Below are 21,003 nucleotides of genomic sequence, written 5' to 3'. Positions count from 1 at the left end.
CAAACATATGCTTTGGTTACCTGCCAACCATAGCCTTCTGGGACACTTGATATTTTATATCAAGGTGCAGAGGACAGCCACATGATGTGTTGGGCTAATATGACTCTCTAATATGACTCATATTTTAATGTATGAAAGGGAATGTCCTGGTTGCTTGAGTTTGTTTGTTTGTTTGTTTGTTTTAATTTAAGGGTTGGGGGGAGGGACTTTGAACACAAACTAGAGTTATATGGGAAGGGGAATCTCATTTGAGAAAGTGCCTCCATAAGAATGACAGTAAGTTAGGTAAGTCTGTAGGCCATTTTCTTGACGAATGATTAATGAGGGAGAGATGGCCCAGCTCACTGTTTAGTTGGTCCTGGGGTGTATATGAAATCAACCTGAGCAAGCCAGCAAGCAGTGCACTTCCATAACTTTTGCTTCAGTTCCTGCCCCCAGGTTCCTGCCTTGACTTCCTTCTATGATATATTGTGGTGTAGAAAAATAAATAATGAGGTAAATAAAAATAAACCCTTTTCTCCCCAAGTTGCTTTTGATTATGGTATTTTATCACAGCAATAGAAGTCATAATTAAGACAGGGAAATCTTAGAATTATTAAATAGGGAAAGGAAGGAGATTATCACAGTGAATACACAGATACATTGTACAGTCTACCAGATTGGCAAAAACAAACAAGTAGGTAATGGCGGTCCTGCAGGCCATGTGTAGACCCAGGAGCTCACATATTGCAAGTATATCATCACTATTTGGTACACAGATCGCTTCTATCCTATGAAAGTTCGTCCTCTGAGCATCCCACATATGTGCCAGATGTGTACAACAACATAGAAGCATTGTATGTAATGGGGAAAAAAATCAACTTCTAATGAACTTCTAAATCATAGCACATTCATTTGGTGCAACACAGAATAGTTGTGTATGTAGATCAGCTACAGAATGCCGATCACCTTCCCAAAACAACACTGGATAAAAGGGAAAGGGTGGGGCCAAGAAGATGGCTCAGAGGGTGAAGTGCCCGCCCTGCAAGTGTGAGTATCTGCGTTTTCATTCTTAGTGCCTATATCAAAGCCAAGCGTAGTGTTGAGTAGAGGAAGAGGCACGTCCCTGGAGCTCATTGGCCAGCCTGCTGAGTCACTGAGCTCTAGGTTCAGTGAGAGACTATGTTTCAGAAAATAAGGTGGACAGCAACTGAATTCCAAAGCATTGGAACAGATGGATGGATGGATAGATAGTTTATATTATATTTGAATATATATTTATGTCTGTGCATCTTGTCTGTCTGGTACCCACTTAGGTCAGAAGAAGATGCCAGATCTCTTAGGACTGGAGTTACAGATGGTTGAAAGCCTCCGTGTGGGTACTGGGAGTCAGATGGGTTCCTCTAGAAGAGTAGCCTGGCTGAGCTGTATGTGTAGTGATGTAAATATTGGTTGTGCACAGGCTTTAGTGATAATGCTTACTGACTGATGACACTGAACTTCCTATGCTAGTGATGACTGCATAAGTATCTATTTTACAACTTTTAAATCTTGTTGTGTGTTACATTTGGGGCATACAGTAATGATTTTTATCAAACCGCCTCATCGGTTGGAGAGTCTCTGTTAGGATCTGTGCTTTCAGTCATTTTGTGATGCTATTACAGAGAACCCAAGGTGTGAACTGTGGAAAATACTGCTTTTAATTTCACACTGGTCTTATTCTTGTTAGGACGATAGAGTAGAGAGATGATTATTAAGCCAAGGCAGTAGTTATTTTAATTTTTGTTGGTTCTGGGAATTAGGTCCTCATACATGCTAGGCAGCTCTCTACTACTTAGCTCTATTCCTAGCCCGTAGCCTTAGCTTCTTGACAGATTCCTCCAGTGTTGTCATCAAGGCAACCAAATAGCTGAATAAGAGTGTTAGTTGTAGACGTCTAACTAGGTGCGTATCCCTGCACACATGTGATGGGAGGGATGGGATCAAGTTATGGGTAATATGGTCCTTCATAGTTTTGGGTTCTGAGGCCAAGATCTTCCTGTTCTCAAGCCTGGTATCTTCTCAGCCAGGTCCCAATGATAAGAAGTCAGAACTACTGCCAGCTAAGTGGAACAGCAATAAAGAACTGTATGCCCTTCGGTATGAGTCTAAGGATGGAGCCAGAAAACTCCTTCTGAAAGCTGTCTCTGTGGAGAATGGCATAATCATCAACGTGCTGGTGAGTCTGAACCAGGGTTCTGCTAATGGTGTGGGATCGACATACCTGTTTAGAAACTCATTTTAACAGTGAATTCAGAAATGGCCCCAAAGTTTTTACCTAGCAATTCCACTTTGGGCATCTTTCTCCTGAGGTAAGAAACCACAATATATGTAGAAGAGTTTTGTGCACAAAGGTGTTCATTAGGAACTCCCTGTCCACAGCAGTACTCACTCTCTGACAACACAGGAGATAAAGGCTTCTGTAGTTGCAGCCTCTCTCTTAGCTTCGTAAGTAAGAGGTTTCACTGCCTTGGACCCTTTACATTTTGTTTCTTGCTCTGGAGACTACCACCTCCATCACATCATACACACACACACACACACACACACACACACACACACACACACACACATATATACCCTCTGCCATCATTCCTTTAGCCTGCCCCCCACCGTGTGTGTGTGTGTGTGTGCCCTGACTATCCATCCCACCTGCCAGACAAGTCTAAATGATAGCTTTCTATTCTATTTTCCATTTGGTACATACCATGTCTGGTATTTGTGTACTTATCTGTGCTTGTATTTTCACCCTGGACTGTGAACACCTTGACTTTCTTTCTGTTCCATTTTGTCTTGGTTGCATGTGCACAAAAGTATCTGACTGTATTATTTGTACTTGACTTTTTCCATACCATGTGTTTGAAGGGCTTTACATAACACAGATAGATATACCTCATTCTCTTTCATTACTCTGTATTACTTCACTGTCCTTTCCCTTATTGATGAACATTTAGTTCTTTTCTAAGAACTGGGTTCTTAGGTGCAAACAATTCCTTTGGGTTAATTTAAACATTAAAAGAATGGAGTTAGTTCATTAAAGTAGGTTCAAAGCTAGGCTTCCAGAAGCAGTACCCCAAACCCTAGAAACCACTGTTGCTTGCCCCCTTCAGGCTGGGTATGGGTTAGTATTCAGTCTGCAGTGTTCCATGCTGTGTGCTGCTCTTTCCTGAGCAAGATGCCTGCCCTTAGCTGGGCCTGTGTTTCTATGTTGCTCCAGGTTATGGTTGTGTATTCACTGGGTACCTCAGTTCCTTGTCCACCTTCCCCTGTTACCAGTAACCTGGGAAATATACCCCATCTCTCATTTTCTGTTTTCACTTTTCTAGGAACTTGGCACACAGCAGGTGGCAGACTTGACTCTGAACTTAGATGATTATATTGATGCAGAAGACCTGAGTGATTTCCACAGGTACTTCTAAAGGATGTCTTTTCCATGAGAAAAGGCAGAGGGACTCAGTAGCAAGAAATCAGGACTGGTATCAAAGTCCCCGGAGACAAGTACGGTTGACAGAAGAACTTGCCCTAGGCACAGTCAGTTCTCAGTTCCCTCCTTCTTACATATCTGTTTGAAGACAAGACTCACATAGAAATGTCTCACTAAGTAAAATCATGCATTTAAGAGTGCACAGATGCTACCGTGGCTACAGTCTTGGGCTAGGCTAATGCTTCAGTCAACAGTAAGATCCCTGGGGCCAGCAAGTGGCTCAGTGGGTAAAGATGCTTGCTGGTAGAGGTGCTTGTGCACAGGCATGACAACCTGAGTTCTGTCCCTGAGTCCCATAGTCAGCAGGGGAGAACCATGACTGCAGATTTGTTAACTGATCACACATGTGCCATGTGCATGTGTGTGACACTTAAAAAAAAATTCCTTATTGAAAGAATGCTTAAATCAAGTACATCTTCATTCCACTCCCAGCTTTTTTTTTTAAGAGTCAAAATTTAGTTCCCATCTGCTCACCATTCCCACTATTGTGTGGCACCAGAGAGGTTCCTCAGTCATAAGCCATATACCTACACACACATCACCTCCACGTTGGGGTCACTCTTAGTGTTGTGTGGTATGTGAGGGCATACACACAGTGGACATACACACAGTGGCATATGCAGTGTTTCAGTGTCATAGGCCACTGTGTTACACTGTAAGCATCCTTGTGTTCTTCCTTCCCCCACCCCTACCCCCGTCCTTGCAAAGCATTGGTCCTGCTGTTGTCTCCATAGTTTTACCTCTTCAGAATGTCGTGGTTGGAAAAGGAGTCCAGACAAACTGTCTTCCAAAGCGGCTGTGCTGCTCTGCATTCCTGCTGTCAGGGAGTAAGGAGAGCTGCTGCTGCCCAGCCCGTGCCCTGTCAGCATCCAGCAGTGTAATGGTGGCTTCGCATTGTGTTAAGTGAGGCAGGGTGTGGGTCGTCTTTCTTGGGCTTATTTCCCTGTGTGGTTCTTTGAGGAAGCTGTTTAGATCCTTGGCTCAGTTTCAACTTGGCTTGTTCCCTGTCTCACTCAGTGTCAAGAGCTGGGTGTGTAGTTTGGGTGGCAGTCCTCATTGGCCGCTTCTCCATGTGTTCTCTCCCCGTTTGTGGAGACATTCTGCTAACTTCTTAATTTTGAAATTTGAAGAGAGACAGTTTGCAAAAATACACAGTGGATACCCATTTAGCTATTACCGAGATTAACCAATTTTTAACAGTTGTTTTATATTCTTGAACCATCTGAGTTATTTACTTTGTTCTTTAAATTCTGCAGCATGGAACAACTGTGTGTGTGTGTGTGTGTGTGTGTGTGTGTGTGTGTGTGTGTGCAGGGGAGGGAGGGAGAGAGGGGACAGGAGGACAGCCTCAGGAGTAAGTCCTCATTTATAACGGTCTCTCTCTTGTTTTGCAGTGGTGTACACAAAGCTAGCTGGCCTATGAGCTTTCAAGGATTCCTATTTTTGTATCCTCTTTGGCTGTATGGTCACTAGAATTGCAGTGCATGCTACTGTGCCTGGCTTTATAGGTCGTAGGGTCCTCACACTTAGTGGAAGTGCTTTATCCTTCTTCCAACACCTCCATCTACCCTGTCTCCTTAGACTAGCAATTTCATAGGAATATCATCTGTCTTAACTTTGAAACAATGATCACACTTGGGACTGTAGCATCAGTATATCATTTAATAAGCAGTCTACATTCTGATATCTGCACCTATCCCAACAGTGTTCTTCAGAGTGGATCTTTTAGGTTTTTTCCTTAATCCACCTAAATATTTCCTATTACATTAATTTTTATGTCTTTTTAATTAATTTTAACTAGCACAGTTTCTAGACATATTTTTCATTTTCTTGTTTTTTCAAAACTTGAAGTAAATGTGTATGTGTGTGTGTCTGTGTCTGTGCCTGTAGGGACCTTGCTAACTAGGTCAGGATCCCTGGACCTCCATGGCAATTTGTTCTCCATTTCTAAATTTTTTCACTTGAAACATTTTATATAAATAGAATTAATATGTAGTCTTGGGCTTGGCATTTTTCCTAGCATAATACTCTTGTGATGGATCCATCTAAAGTGTAGTGCACTTTAACTGTTCTCTTGTTTACTGAGTATACTTTATGTTGCGTGTACAACAGTTGATTTGATCACTCACTGGTCAAAGGATAAATTGACTAGATTGTGTCTAGTTGGGCAATCACAGATATGGATGCCATAGCATTTGAGCACAGGCTGTATGCAGTTGTGCTTTTTATTCTCTATGGGGGACCCCAGAGTGTGGTGGTAGCGTCATATTTGTTTTAGTTTTGATGTTTCCTGAATCATTTATATCCATTCATTATGAGTGCACCCACTTCTCTGCATCTTGTCCTAGCATTTTATTTTATATTATTTGTTGAATGTGAAGTTGTCTCTCATTGGGATCATTAATTTGCATTTCCCTACAAGTGAATGAAATTTTGAGGTGTTTGGTTTTGTTGAGGCAGGATTTCCTTGGAAATTTGTCATAGGCAAAACGCTTCATTCCTCACCTTTTAATTGCTGTGATTTTCTTCTTTTCCCTTTTTACAGTGCCTGTAGCTGCCTGTGTTGTTAAATTAGAATTGTCAGAGAGCTTCCTTGTCATGTTCCCACAGTTAGGGGGAGAGGATGCAGTTTCCGTCACTGATTGTATTGTTAACTATGGGCATGTGGCAGATGCTCTGTAGTAAGCTGAGGATGGTCTCCTATTCCTTAGTTCCTTTGTTAGTGCTATTTTTTTTTTTACCATGAGTGCATATATCATGTTGTTTTGTGCTTTATCAGTTGATTTAATTATCTGATGTTTATTTACTTGTTAGAATGGTGGGCAACATTTAAAAAGTTAAAAAAAAAAAAAAGAATGGTGGGCAACATTGATTTGTGAATATTAAACCAGCCTTGCTTACCTAGAAATAATTGTTTAAGGTCAATTTTAGTATTTTTGAAAGGTTTTTGTTTTGAGTTGGTAAAGAAATTCTGGTGTGTAATTTTATTTGTTTAGTTGTCTAATTTTGATACTAACTAGCACTGGCTTCCTAGCACTGCTTGGAAGTGCTCCCACCTGGCCTAGCACTGCTTGGAAGTGCTCCCACCTGGGCTCTGAAAATGACTTTTTTTTTTTACAGTGAAAGTAAAGTTTTGTGACTAGGCTTTCTTGTATTTATGTCTTGAGACATGTCTTTGGAAGCAGGCTATGTATTAGTTACTTTTCAAAATACCATGCCTAAGGCAACTTATAGAAGAGTTTATTTGGGCTTATTGTTCCAGAAGACTAGGGGTCCATCATTGACAGGAGGCATGGCTACAAATGCAGGCTCGAGCAGGATGCTGAGGCCTACATACTGAACCACAAGCAGGAATCCAAGAGAATAAACTGAGAATAGTGCATGGCTTTTGAAACCTTGTCAGGTGACACACTTCCTCCTGCAGGGCCACATCTCCTAAACCTACTCCAATACTGCTACCAACTGGGGACCGAGTATTCAAATGCCGAGACCATGGGGGAACATTTCATTCAGAACACTCCAGTGTGGGTTCTGCTTTTTCCTCTTTGAGCCTTGCATTCTCTGTAAATGATTGAGTTCCACAAGTCCAGAGCTGTGATGTGGCTCCATATGGCCAGGGAACGCACATTGTAGGACTTCAGGCACAGAGTTTGCTTTATGGACCAGGACTTGGCTCATTTTTAAGGAGCCCTAGAGTTCTGCCCACCCTCTGCTGCCTGACCTGGCCACCACACCTCAGCTGTAGCTCATGGTGCTTATTTCTCTTGGTCAGAAGAGACACCTGGTGAGGCATCCTTCCCAGGATCTGGCTAAACTGAGCCTCAGGCCCTACCTTCAGGACCAGGAACTTGGTTCATCCTCCCACAGAGCCTTTTCCTTCCATGACATGTGATGAACACATAATGAAGCTGAGGGAGGGGTGGCATGGGAACAGAAGAGCAGCCAGTCCAGGCTGTGCCCTACTCTCACCTCTTTCTGATGGGGTGGTAAATGAGGAGGGGCAACTCAGATGCCTAAGAAACTTAGGCCCAAATCTCGGAGACAGCGTCAGGCTGTTGCCCCCCTCACCCAGGTCCGCCGGACGGCCCGTTCCCACCATAGTAAACAGGCCAAGCGCAAGACCAAGGCTGCTCAGGGCCGTCGCCGCCGCCGTCCGTGCCATCAGAATACTGTACATGAGACTCCCAGCCAACTGCAGGAAGCTGATTTCTTGTCTCAATCCTGCAGGACCTATAAGAACAGTGAGGAGCTTCGGTCTCAGATCAGATCTGGAATTATCACACCTATCCATGAGCAGTGGGAGAAGGCTCGTGCAAACAGTCCTCCGAGGGAGTTCCCACCTGCCACTGCCAGAGAGGTGGACCCACTCCGGATTTCCTCACACCGTCCTCATACTAGCCGGCAGCCTGCTTGGTAAGTATGGAGTCCCCAAAGTTCAGCCCATCCTGCTGTTGCCCCTTCCCTGGTCTCCAAGTGTCTCCAGCAGATGTGTTGAAAGTATTGGTGTATAGAGGTAAAGAAGTAGAAATGGGACTAGATTTGAGTTCTGGTGCTACTGATAGTTGCTCTGACTACCAGCATTCTACGCTGCCTGCCTCCTTTCTCGAGCTCACACAGCCCTCTGTGTGCAGGGGTTGGAGGCTGCTGTCCAGGTGAATCCCAGTTACTCTGTAGAGCTGTGAGCCAGACTTTTTGGGGAATGCATAAGGACAGAATGCCATCCTGGAGGAGATGCAGCCCCAGTGTCTTCTCCATTCACTGCATTTTGTTGTATACTCTCACCTCTGACAGCTTCAGAAGATGGACAGAATAGCTGCTATATGAATGAATGAATGATGTCCAGGGTCTTTGCAGATTAGTTTAGCAGCAGTAATCCTGGAGAATTCTACTCTGATGGAGGAGACAAAGGCCAGGAAACTGTAGTCTGTCTACACAGCATGACCTAGTCTGAAGCTGACAATATGGTTAAGTCAGGGATTGGCATTGTAATAGGGAAGCATTCACTGTGTGCCATATAATAAGCACTCAGTGTCAACTACCATTGACTTTTTATGTCGGCTAGGAGTTGTAAAGTTTTGGTTAGTTGACAAAGGTAACCGGTTAAATTGTTATAATTAATAATTGACAAATCAGTTTAGTGAATCTTTTAAAGTATTGGCTCGGAAAACAAAAAGTACTTGAGAACTCTAGGAGCTGCTTGTGCTGTAAAACCTACTTATTTCTTCGAAGGGCACAGGCAGTATGGCCTGCCTAAGGTCACTAACAGAGTCAAGGTTGGGGTCCAGGTATCTTCATTCCCACCAAGTGCTCTAGCCATGGACTCAGTATGCTTGTAAGACTTAAGACTAATTTCTGGACAGTTAACAAAATGGGTGATTTTAAGACCCGAAGCAGATGACCCCCATCACTGAATAGGTTTTGTTTGTTTGTTTTGTTTTGTTTTGTTTTTCGAGACAGGGTTTCCCTGTATATCCCTGGCTGTCCTGGAACTCACTTTGTAGACCAGGCTGGTCTTGAACTCAGAAATCCACCTGCCTCTGCCTCCCGAGTGCTGCACTGAATAGTTTTAAACAGTGCTAGAAGCCTCTGCCCCTTCCCACATAATGCAGACCTGTGTTTCACCTCTCACCTTCCATGCCTTCGTTATACCTGCCCCACACCTGAACCACCACCACTCTGCCCTCACATGTGGATCTGATTTCTGAAGTATTTAATGGCTTGTCTATATTAAGCTATGAATATAACTGGAGAGGTCAGTCTACTGTAATGGAGAATGCCAGGTGGATAGGGACTTTGATCTCCTGAAGGCTCTGGATTACTAACTTGTTTCTACTTAATTCTGTACCTGCATATTCACACACACACACACACACACACACACACGAAGACATTAAAAAGAAGATAACTAGTTCCTTTCCTCTCTCCTTTGTCTGATAAAGGGAAGGTTGTTCGTTTTGTTTTGTTTCATTTTGTTTTGTTTTTTAAATCTAAGCCTAACTTTTTGTTGGTCTTTTCAATCTAACCCACTTATGTTAGCTCCATCTGTCTGCAAATAGTCAGGAAATTGTCTGCCTCAAATCATGTCCATTGTTTTGAAAACAAATTTTCCTTTGCTTATCCAGCTTCCCTAAAAGTGAAGCTTTAGTATAAAGCCCTTATTTAGGTCATTCTAAATTTATTTTTGATCCTTAACAAGCTGCCTTTACATGTGATTTTTACAGTTTGTGTTCTACATCTTCTTAATAGCCTTGTTTACTAAAATGTTAAATATGTCTTTTTTTAGTATTTGCTAGTTTATTTTACTAATGTGCTATGATTTTCCTGACCTCTGTGTATGCATAGAATATTTCAAGCATTTCAGGTTTTCACTGAAAGTAGCCATAAATACTCCTTCTCTAATTGTGTACCCATCTGTGCACAGACACATAATAAGAATTAAAAACATTTTAAAAAGAAGGTGTCTTGATGCCTTTCCTCTCCTTTCCTCTCTTTGTATTCAGTTTTTCCCCTGCCCCTTTTCTCTTCCTTTTTCTAGTGCTAGAGATGGAACCAAAGGCCTTCTACATGCTAATATGTGCTGTACCACTTAGCTGCACTCCGCTGGATTCTTTGTCTTTAAGATTTATTTATTTATTCATTTAATGTATATGAGTACACTGTCGATGTCTTCAGACACATCAGAAGAGAGCATTGGATCCCATTACAGATGGTTGTGAACCACCTTGTGGTTGCTGGGAATTGAACTTAGGACCTCTGGAAGAGCAGTCAGTGCTCTTAACCGCTGAGCCATCTCTCCAGCCCTCAGCTGGATTCTTATTTCTGCTTGTGGATTCAATCATTAAGTGATGTGGATTTTATGTACGGTGGCACAGGTTTGGGGAATAAAGAGTCACAGTGTTGCAGCTCTAGTTGGCAGTGGGGCCTGAAAATAAGGTAGATTAAAATCTCATGCAATAGCCAACTTTATTTAGATTTTTTTAAAAAAAAAATTTATTAGATTTATTTAAATTTATACTCAGGGTTAAGAAGAATCGCATGTATGGTGTTCACTCACAAGGATAAGCCATATCTGGCAAAAAGGTGTTTTTCCATGGAGGCTTATAAATAACAACAGCTGAAGTAAACTCCTGTCTGCTAAACCTACATTGGGAGGAGCACAGAAACACATTCCAAAACCAATTCTGCATTTCAGACACACTGAGGTCACAAGACTCTTGTTCTCTTAGACTTTTCTCACAAACTCTCAGAGTTCTCACACAACTCCATTTTGGTGCTGTGTTCTGACAGTAGAGTCAGAACACATATATTCTTTCCAAGTATCCTCTGTAGCTATTCTCTGCTGTTATACTAAGCACTGATTGACAAGTAGTAATTGTCTTTATGACTTAGCTGCAGTACTGCATTTTCATGTGTTACCAGTGAACTTTCTGTGTGTCTGTCTGTGTATCATGTCAAGCTCTGCGAATGGATCTTTTCATCCATTAGATTGAAAGAATATTTGAAAAACACCAATTCTGAGATACATAGATCTGCTGAAAGCTCATATATTTTATTTAAAAGTATCAAAAATCGCATTCAAAACTTAGTAATATCAAAAAGGACTTGGATTTTTTTTTCACACAAATAATGAATACAAATTTCCAATTTGCTAGTTTTTACTTAAAATTTTCATGGTAGCACATGTCTTTAATCCCGGTACTCAGGAGGCAGAGGCAGGTGGATCTCTGAGTTTGAGGCCAGCCTGATCTACAAAGCAAGTTCCACAACAGCTAGGGTGGTTACACAGAGAAACCCTGTGTTGAACAAAACCAAAACCAAAAAAAATTCTTTTTTTCATTTTCTACTTGGTAACATATACTGCCATTGTTTTCCTTGAGTTAATGTCTCCTCTTTTGGGGAAAGTGGCAAGCAAGGACATAGTCACATCTGAATACCCACAGTTTGCTCTTTTTTCAGGTAAAAGATGGTTTTCATGAAAATATATCTGTTCTATTTATAGCTAAAAAAGTAGCACACACTTTTTCTAGAAAGGCTTTGGTACATGATATCTTCCTCAGTGAATCACATAGATTATAAAAAGCCATGTTCAAAGATTGATATTTGTGAGTATAGTTAACATACCCAGTAAGACTCCATTGGAAAAAAACTAATTTTTTTTCTTTACAAGAGGATATAAGTGAAGATAGCTTGATTAGGGATGGGGGATTATGTCCGTTTCCCCTTTGCTGTGCTGGGAGGACCCTATCAAGCTTGAACTTGTGTGTAGGCCCTGCATGTGCTGACACAGTCTCTGAATTCATTTGTACATGAGTCCTACTGTGTCAGAAGACACTGTTTCCGTGGTGTCATCCATCCCCTCTGGCTCTTGAAATCTTTCTGCTTCCTCTTCTGCATAGCTTCCTGAATCCCAAGGACAGATATTTAGTAAAGATAGTCTACTTAGCACTGAGTATTCCAAAATCTCTCACTCTCTGAACGTTGTCTAGTTGTGTGCCTCTGTTCAGTTCCTGTCTACTGCAAGAAACTGCGTCTCTGATGATGGCTGAGCAAGGCACGAATCTAGAGATATAGCCAAATTTCATTTTATTGCTTTTTGTTCCTTTAATAAAACAGTCATTCTATTTGGTTTTCTCCTAGGCCCTTGACCTGTTTGTCTCAGGTTCTTGGCTACCCAACCATGTCAGGCATGAGTCCCATCTTGCAGAGTGGGCCTTAAATCCAGTCAGAGAATGGTTGGTTATGCCCACACTTGTGCCACTATTGCATCAGTACATTCGATTAATTTTTTTGTTCTTTTTGGTTTGTTTTATATTTTGTTGTTAATTTAGAACCAGAGAATCTTGAATACTTTGAATTTTTTTCTAATCCAGGGATAGCAAATTTAGTGCAATAATATTCTTATATTGACTAGTGGCTTATTCTACATATTCCAGATAACATACTGTAGTGGTTTGTATATGCTTGGCCCAAGGAGTGGCACTATTAGAAGGTGTGGCCCTGTTGGATTAGGTGTGTCACTGTGGGTGTGGACTTTAAGACACTCACCTTAGCTGCCTGGAAGTGAATATTCTGCTAGCAGCCTTCAGATGAAGATATAGAACTCTCAGCTCCTCCTGTACCATGCCTGCCTAGATGCTACCATACTACCACCTTGATGATAATGGACTGAACCTCTGAGCCTGTAAGCCAGTCCCAATTAAATGTTGTCCTTTAAGAGTTGCCTTGGTCATGGTGTTCACAGCAGTAAAACCCTAACTAAGACACATATTCCATGTGTTTACCCTCTTAGGTCTGTCATTTTACAGATAAGAAAATAGATTCATGTATAATATGCAATTCTTCAAAACCAAGAAGAGACAGAACTCCTGTGTTATAGTAATAGTAGGATATTGAACACTGCTTATTGAACTCTTTATGTACCAGGTATCATGCTGTAGTAAGCACTACCCTTTAATCTGTATGGCAACCCTCAGATACTCTTGTCTGTATTTTGTGGAAGAAAATCTTGGGCCTGGAGATTTCGTGGCTTACCCTAGGCCATACAGCTGTTAAATGGTGAAACTGCAGTTTGAACTTGAGTCTCACTAAAAAGGCTTGGCTTTTTCTTATCTGTAAGGTACTCTCTGTATCCATCATCTGTCAGGCCCTGAACTAGGCTCTGGCAGTGTGTAATGAGCTATACCCCAATCATTAAGCAGCTTCCAGCTGGTAAGGACTAATTGCACCTTTCACCCTTATGATGTCTTTAAAACAGTGACCGTATGCCTGAGGTACACCGAAGCAAAGAGAGCAGCGATTGACCTAAAGGACTGAGAGCAGGAAAGAACCAGAAACTTCACAAAGGCCATACTTTAGCTGTAATTTAAAAGTATATGGAACTGAAGAGATGTCTCAGTAGTTAAAAGCACTTACTGCTCTTACACGGGACTGGGTTTAATTCCTGGCACCCACATAATGGCCCACAGCCATCCGTAACTTCACTTCCAGGGCATCCAGTGTCCTCTTCTGGCTTTCGTGGGCACTAGGTATCTAGGTATATATATAACATTCATACACATAAACTTTGTCTATATATTTTTTAAAAAGATCAGTATAAACTTGATGCTATTCAAAGTGATTAGTTTTTAAGGAAACAGTAGAGCCAATGGAACGGTGAGTCCTCTTGGGTGCGAGTAACCTCTACTAGTGCTAGCTGGTGCAGGAAGAGGTGTGCGTGAAACACACAGCAGTGGACAGGCAGCGTGTGCCTTGGGGGCGGATTTGATCCTGAGATCATGGGAGCCATCTAAAGCCTTAAACGTAGTCTGGTCGTAAAGCCCTTTAACTATTGATTTTGTTTTTTCACCCTTCAGTGAGTCTTAGTGAGAATGTGACAACTCTGATTCTACTAACATGGTTAATATTTACTGAGCCCTTACTGTGTCCTGAGTAGCCATACTAAGTGTAAAGATATTATCAGACATAATCTCTTTAATTGCCAAGTAAGAGAAGAGAGGGTCGGCACTGCTATTCCTGCATAGAAAGGTGGCCCGGAGTAAAGCAGCCCATGAGTGTTGGATCGTGATGCAGCCCTTCTGGGCTCCTCTTTCTGACATGCGCATCAGCAGCTGTTTCAGAAGTGATGATAATGGTCTGTGGATTGTTCCAACAACAAAGCTCGGTTACTTACAGGAGCAGGAGCTGTGCACAGCTACTCTGCCTGAAGAAAACCTCTACCTGTCTCCTACTTCAGTAACTGATAGCTGTTATTCCGCCTCAGGAAAAGGAGGAGTCCTGTGTCTTCATGCTTTCTTACTAGGAAGCCTCTTGAGCAGTGCTTCTCAACCTATGGTTTGCTTCCACTTTGAGGTCAAATGACCCTTTCACAGAGTCACATATCAGCTATCCTGCATCTGACATGTTTACATTACAGTTCATAACAGTAGCAAAATTACAGTTAGGAAGTAACAATGAAATAATTTTATGGTTAGGAGTCACCAGAACATGAGGAACTGTATTAAAGGGTCGTAGCATTAAGAAGATTGAGAACCACTCCTCTTGAGCCTCCCCTCTCTGTGAAGGAATGTTGGTTAGCACAAGCTTGTGGGAATCCTTTGAGTAATGCTAGCTTCTGAGAGTTCAAATGGGCCATAGCCATATCATGCCGAAGGACAGTAAGAGGCTGACACAGGCAGGAAATGAGGGAGGGTGACCGTTTCTGGTAGTGTATGAAGCTGAGATACGCATTTGGAAGCTTGACTGGGACTAGAAACCAAGGGCAATGCCAAGAATGATACAGGCTTGTTTTTAGCTTAATCACTGCTGTCCATTCTTTGAGGCTGATTCTATCAGCAAGTCCTTTCTTGTCCTAAAGTATGGTTTACCATCATTGAACCTTCTTGGGTGTTACTGTTAGACCCAGGCAGTGGTAGCATATGCCTTTATTCCCAGCACTCAGGAGGCAGAGGCAGGCAAATAAATATATATATATAATTTTTTTTTCAATGCCAGTCTGGTCTACAGAGCAAGTGTTCCAGGACAGCCAAGACTATATAGAGAAACCCTGTCATGAAAACCAATCAATCAATAAACTAGCAGAATTTAAAGAAAAAAAAAAAAAGTTGGGGATGCAGAGATTTTGTGACAGGCTCCTGCCAGCCTGCTATAAAATCTTTTATTCCAAGTCCAGAACACAGACACAACTCTGACTGCCCTAAGGTACACAAGGTGATTTTTTTTTTATATCTCCCTAAAATACATAAGGACCGAGTTTAGCCATGGGGAACAATGAGCAGCATGATGGCCCCTGTGATGTATTTAAAAAGGGTTCCCAGGTCTCACAGAGTGAGTTCTTAAAAGTGTGATTGCCTTGTAGTAAGGCTGGGGAGCACCTGCCGCCTGCCAGATAGCCCTGGGGACAGCCCTGACAGACGGCCAGGCCAGCCTGAGTATGGATGGGATGGGATGGGCCTAGCAACTCACTCCTCCTGGCAGTTTTGAGTTGTTTAGTGGGCCTTGCAGCTCCCTCCCCTCGTTTGTGCTGATTTTGTTTCCCCTCCTTCCCACACTGTTCTGGAGAGTTGGAAGTTCCTTGGAAACCTTTAGTTATGCTCTGTACTCATTCTCAGTTTTATTCTGGTGCTCTGGCATTCGCAGAGAAGGAAGAACTTAACCCTTTGGAGAGAAAGGGGGGACACTAGAGATTGCAGAGGTTTATAGCCAGTGGCCACTAGCCGGCTGTGCTGCAGAGATTCACAGTAGACGGTGGGTTGAAAGTGTGCACAGGCCATGATGGATAGAAGGTGGAGAAGCACACACTACCCTCTGGCTCCCAGGCTTCTGTCTTGCTCCACCTGAGTAGCATTTACACTTTAGCTGCCAGGTTTTGGTTTTGAAGTAATATTTCATGTATCAAGTTCTTGACTTACATAAACTATAAGAATTTCAGCAAAGTATGAATACAATAGAATATATTTGGAGGCTATTTAATAATTTATCTTTATCTAGACTTTGCCCTTTGTTTTACCTTTTTAAAGATTAATTTTTTATGTGTTTGTGCCTTTGTGAATATGTATGTACCTCATGCATACAAGCGGCCATAGAGGCCAGAAGAAGGTGTCAAATCCCTTGGAACTGGAGTTACAGGTGGTTGTGAGCCATCTGATTTGGTGCTAGGAACCAAATATGTCTTCTGAAACAGCAGTATGCTCTCTTAACTGCTGAGCCATCTCTGCTGCCTCCATTTTCACTTTTAATTCTTTATTTTATGTATATATGGCTGTCTGGGCTGTGTGTATGTATACCATGTGTGACTTGTGCCCATAGAGGCCAGACAAGGGCACCATATGTTCTAGAACTGGAGTTATGGGTGCTTGTGAACCATTATGTGATGCTGGAATTGAACCCAGGTCCTTTGGAAAAGTAGCCAGCGCTCTTAACCACTGAGTTGTCTCTCCAGTTCCCCGTCCGTCCCCCGCATCCACCCAGTTTTACCTTTCGCTCAGCTCTTCATATTATTTCCAGTTTAATGTGATCAGTATTAATCTCTGCTAAGGACCACTTCCAAGTATTCCTTAGGTTGTGATCTTATGAAAGTTTCCTCCTTGTCTGGCGTTCGGTGTGTCTCTGCTGCATCAGCTTCAAGCCCCTGGAGCATAGGTGCTTGGCTGCTCTGGGAATTGTGGTAATTGTTCTTGTTTGTTTCAGGCGTGATCCCCTGAGCCCATTTGCTGTCGGGGGAGATGACCTAGACCCTTTTGGGTGAGTATTTCTGGGGAGGCAGCAGCAGTATAATTTGCTCAGTGGCTTGCAGCCCAGCTCATCCCATTTTAGAGCTTTCGTCAGCCAACCCTCCCTTTCGAGTGAAGGAGGTAGTGATGAGTGGCTGAGGAGTCACCGCTACTTTTTGTGGTCTGCCATACCCAGAGCAGCTCAGAGAAAGACCTGGGACCCTCCTGGGCAAGAGTCATAAGGATGCAAAAGGAAAACCACACAATAGGCCACAGTCTATAGAGTAACAGCTCAGGCTTTTTAGTGGTTACCTCATTCCACAAAGGGAGTATCCTCTGATTCTCATCCTGTATCCAGCACAGGTTCTGTACCCTCAGCTCTGCAGTGTTCTCTGAGTGAGTCAGATGAGGCTTAACTCCTGCTGAAGAGTGACTCCACTTTTAGCATCTCAGTTTTAGATCATAGGACTCACTTAACTCTTCAGAGCGGCTCAGACAGTGACCTCAGCATGTAAGCCTATTCATCTCAGCTTGTGTGCACAAAGTCAGGTCTGTGGAACTCAGTGAGGGACAGAGAATGGCAGGAGCCAGGCTTGGGCAACCCACAGGCAGTTAGCAGCTGTGCTGAGGCCCTTAAGAAAATAGCAAACCCTCATCATGGAATTGATGCTATTACTCCTAGACTTAGGATAAACTCTGCAGAGCTGGAGAGTTCTGTATTGATCCTGGCCAATTCTAGCTCTGGTTCTTGACCAGTTGATCTTACTAGGCATAAGACGTGTCAGAGATCTCTGTCCTGTGGGCTCACGAATCCTTACAGAACTTCCTCTGCTGTTGCAGGCCCTTTGGCTTCAGTGGTGCACAACTTTGTGTGCTCTTTGTATTCTTGTTCACTTCTGACTTGATCTCATGTCTTCCTGGACTTCTAGAGTAGTCAGGCTGGTCAATTTTTATTCACTATATGCCTGTCTCCCTTCTTCCAGGGCAGTAGTCTCTGTAACATCTGCTTACCCAGCTTCCTTCCTGTCTCAGGTGTCAGAGAGGTGGCATGATTGTGGATCCCCTGAGATCCGGCTTCCCAAGAGCACTTATTGACCCATCCTCAGGCCTCCCAAACCGGCTTCCTCCTGGTGCTGTGCCCCCAGGAGCTCGCTTTGACCCCTTTGGACCCATTGGGACCAGCCCATCTGGGTAGGTATTCACTCAGGTATGCTGAGAGGTGGGACCTGATGGCAGCTCCGCTTAGCTTAGTCCAGCACTGCAGCTGAGGTATCTGACTCCAGGCACAGCTGCCGTGCTGCCTCCCTGGAGGCCTAGGAGTTCTCTCCTCACCTTCTTCCCTTGGTGTCTTAGTTGGAGCTATCATTGCTGTGATGAAACACCATGAACAAAAAGGATCTTGGGAGAGAGTTTATTTGACTTACACCTCCATATCATGGTTCATCCTTAAAAGAAGTCAGGACAAGAACTTGGAGACAGGAACTGGTGCAGAGGCCATGGAGGAGTGCTGCTTGCTAGCTTGTTCTCCCTGGCTTGCTCAGCCTGCTTTCTTATAGAACCCACCAGCCCATGGGTGGCCCCAGTCACAGTGGGCTGGGCTCTCCCCCATCAATTAAGGAAATGTTCTACAGGCTTGCCTGTAGTCTGATCTTGTGGAGGCATGTTCTCTCAATCAAAGTTCCCCATCTCAGATGACTATAATTTGTATCAACTTTATGTAAAACTGTCCAGCACACTGGTGACCCTGCAAGGAAGACACAGGAGAAGAAATGCTTATGTCAATAGTCCTTTTATAGATGAGAAGGGCAAGGCCAGGAGACTGGGTGTTTGAGCCATGGTAAAATTTAGTTCCAGCCCATCTGGCCCTAGAGTTCATGATCTTAAACTCCATGTCACTCTGTAGGCCTCCTCCATACGGGGCATGTTTCTTGTGTACTCAGCCTCATTCTCCAATTCATTAGACCCTCTTTACATTGCAGACCTAATCCTGACCATCTTCCCCCACCGGGCTACGATGACATGTACCTGTGAAGGCCTCAAGAATGTAACATCTCAGCATCCCTTTTACTCTCCAGGAGCTGCCACCACTGGCCCCATCAGCGTCAGTATTCTTATGGGCTTGGGGCAGAGGATTCTGCCCATGTGTTTGCAGGCCTGCTGGGGTTGCATCCCCAGCCCTTATCAGAGCCGAGGTGCCTGCTGCAGCACCCCACCAAGCTGCATATAGGTCCCAAGGAGAAATTAGTGTGTCTCAATCACCAGCTCCTCCCCACTTGCAAGGAAGACTCCGGCAACATCAACCCTCCACCCGATGCAGTCGCGGTCACAGCGCTATAAGAACAGAACGCATTTTGGATGTTATTATTAAGAACCAAATGTCAATACAGAATTCATGTTGCCAGTCTTCCACTCTCCTTTTTGTTAATGCACAAACTCCTAAGAGTGTGATACTTGATAGGACTACAGGATTCCTACGAGGGCATTCTTCTCAAGCACCCTCGCTTCACAAGTTACTCTTGCTCCTGGCATCACTAAGATGAGCCCCACCCAGGCTTTCTGGGTGGAAGTGTGATTGGAATCCATGAGCCACAAGGATGATTTCACCAAAGCAGGCACAGTAGAAAAACGGCCATCTCCTCCCAAGGGCATACTCAACCAGTTGCTCCTGTCTGAGCTGCCTGTTGACTCTCCCGGGCTGCAGGGGCCTGTAAGTAGAGGAATAAACAGAACAGACCTGTAGGCTAGTTTCATAGTGACCCTAAAGAAGTCCTTTCTCTTAGGAGCCTAGTAACTACCTGTGAAATCAGAGGTGCCTTCACTGGAGCTCTGTAATGAGCTATGTGGATGGGAATAGCCCTAGGTACTAGAGAAGAGAAAAGGCACACCATGTCTATTTAACTGCTCTTCATGTCCTCCTGGGACTGACAAGAGCATAGGAACATGGGTCCAGCCAGGAGGAAGGGGAGCCTCTGTCTTTGGAAGCCTGTGTCCAAGCTCTCCCAATCTGTAGAATTATCTAGGTATTTGAAGCCCCAGCTGACAGGCACTGGCAGTGCTCTACCCCTGTGCCATAAAGCTGGAAGAGCACAGCGTACTGTTCCAGGAGACACCAAATCAAGTACCAAGCACTTCGTTCCACGGCCAGCAGCCCAACCATGTGTGGCTCCAGGATAGATGAGGAGATAGACTGGACTGACAGGACCAGGACCAGTCTCAGGGAGGCTGGGCTTGGGGCTCAAGCCAGCATGAGCAGGTTCCCTAGCTGTTGAAGGATCCCATGGATCAGGCACTGACCACCTTGAAGGTGTAGACCATTCTGTGCTCTGAGGCCACAGACCATGCAGAGACAAGGACAAGTTCATTGTACATCAACTTCATCCTTGAGGGCTAGCAGATGGATGTTTGGGTTCTGTTGGTAACTGGGTACCTGCAAAAGAGCTTAGGACACTTTGCTCATTAAAGCATTCCTTTTTTATGCAAGGAAGCATTAAAGGAACAGTGGCTAGAATTCTCCAGATAGGTTTGGGAAGGTAGATAACTTGGACCCTGATTTAAAGGAAAAGGTAAAAGTTGAAACATTCTTCCATTGGGCTTTTTGGTAGCAAAGATAAAAAAATATAATCATACATTAGTTCTGTTTTCTACAGACAAAATGCAGTGTTTCTGGAGAAAGGACTGGTTTGGTTTGGTTTGGTTCCTATAAGTCTTATATAGTATCTCTGAGAAACCCAGTATCATAGATGTGGGAAGCCTTGAATGGTGCCTCCGGGAACTTGTGGTCAAGCTGCTGGAACTTGTTTCAGTCTCTGTCACTTAACCTCCCAGCTGTGTACGGCCAACAGCAAGAGGGAATGTTTCAGGTGTATGTCCCATAGAACCTCCAGATTGGAGCCTTTGCAGTAAATAAATAGCACTTTATAACCTGTTTTTTTTTATAGCTTTATTAAGAGAATTTACATAACCATGAAATTCACTCTTTTAAAGTACACAACTCAGTGGGTTGTGAGATATTCACAGTGCTGTGCATCCAACCCCAGATTCCTCCGAAAGAAATATCTTCACTGGCAATCACTCCCATTTTCCCTCCCCTGGGCAGGCAACCCTCCAGTCTGTTTGCCTATTTTGGATAGTTTTCATAAATGACCTCAGTGTGTGGTCTGTGTGTCCAGCGTTTTCCACTTTCTGTCCTCACTGTTCATGTGATTGTAGCATCGACATTCCCTGTGGCTGTACAATCATAGCATGGCTTTGTCATGTTTGTTAATTTATCAGTTCATGGATGCTTGGATTGTT

At 43.5% G+C, this 21,003-nt stretch overlaps 1 protein-coding gene across 1 annotated transcript in view; it reads left to right on the top strand.

The window, feature by feature from the left end:
• Psmf1 (proteasome inhibitor subunit 1) overlaps positions 1-21,003 on the top strand; it is a 28,419-nt gene extending 7,416 nt beyond the window's left edge. Inside the window, exons 3-8 of the mRNA XM_021152759.2 lie at positions 2,045-2,197; positions 3,345-3,427; positions 7,730-7,915; positions 16,688-16,741; positions 17,743-17,901; positions 18,690-21,003. Of these exons, the coding sequence (XP_021008418.1) occupies positions 2,045-2,197; positions 3,345-3,427; positions 7,730-7,915; positions 16,688-16,741; positions 17,743-17,901; positions 18,690-18,741 (687 nt within the window). The 3' untranslated portion in view covers positions 18,742-21,003. The remainder of the gene's footprint in view (positions 1-2,044; positions 2,198-3,344; positions 3,428-7,729; positions 7,916-16,687; positions 16,742-17,742; positions 17,902-18,689) is intronic.

The sequence above is a fragment of the Mus caroli genome, chromosome 2 (genome assembly GCF_900094665.2).
Source record: "Mus caroli chromosome 2, CAROLI_EIJ_v1.1, whole genome shotgun sequence".
Taxonomy (NCBI): domain Eukaryota; kingdom Metazoa; phylum Chordata; class Mammalia; order Rodentia; family Muridae; genus Mus; species Mus caroli.
Note: the sequence above shows the minus strand (reverse complement) of the source record. Positions and strands in the feature narration are given on the sequence as shown.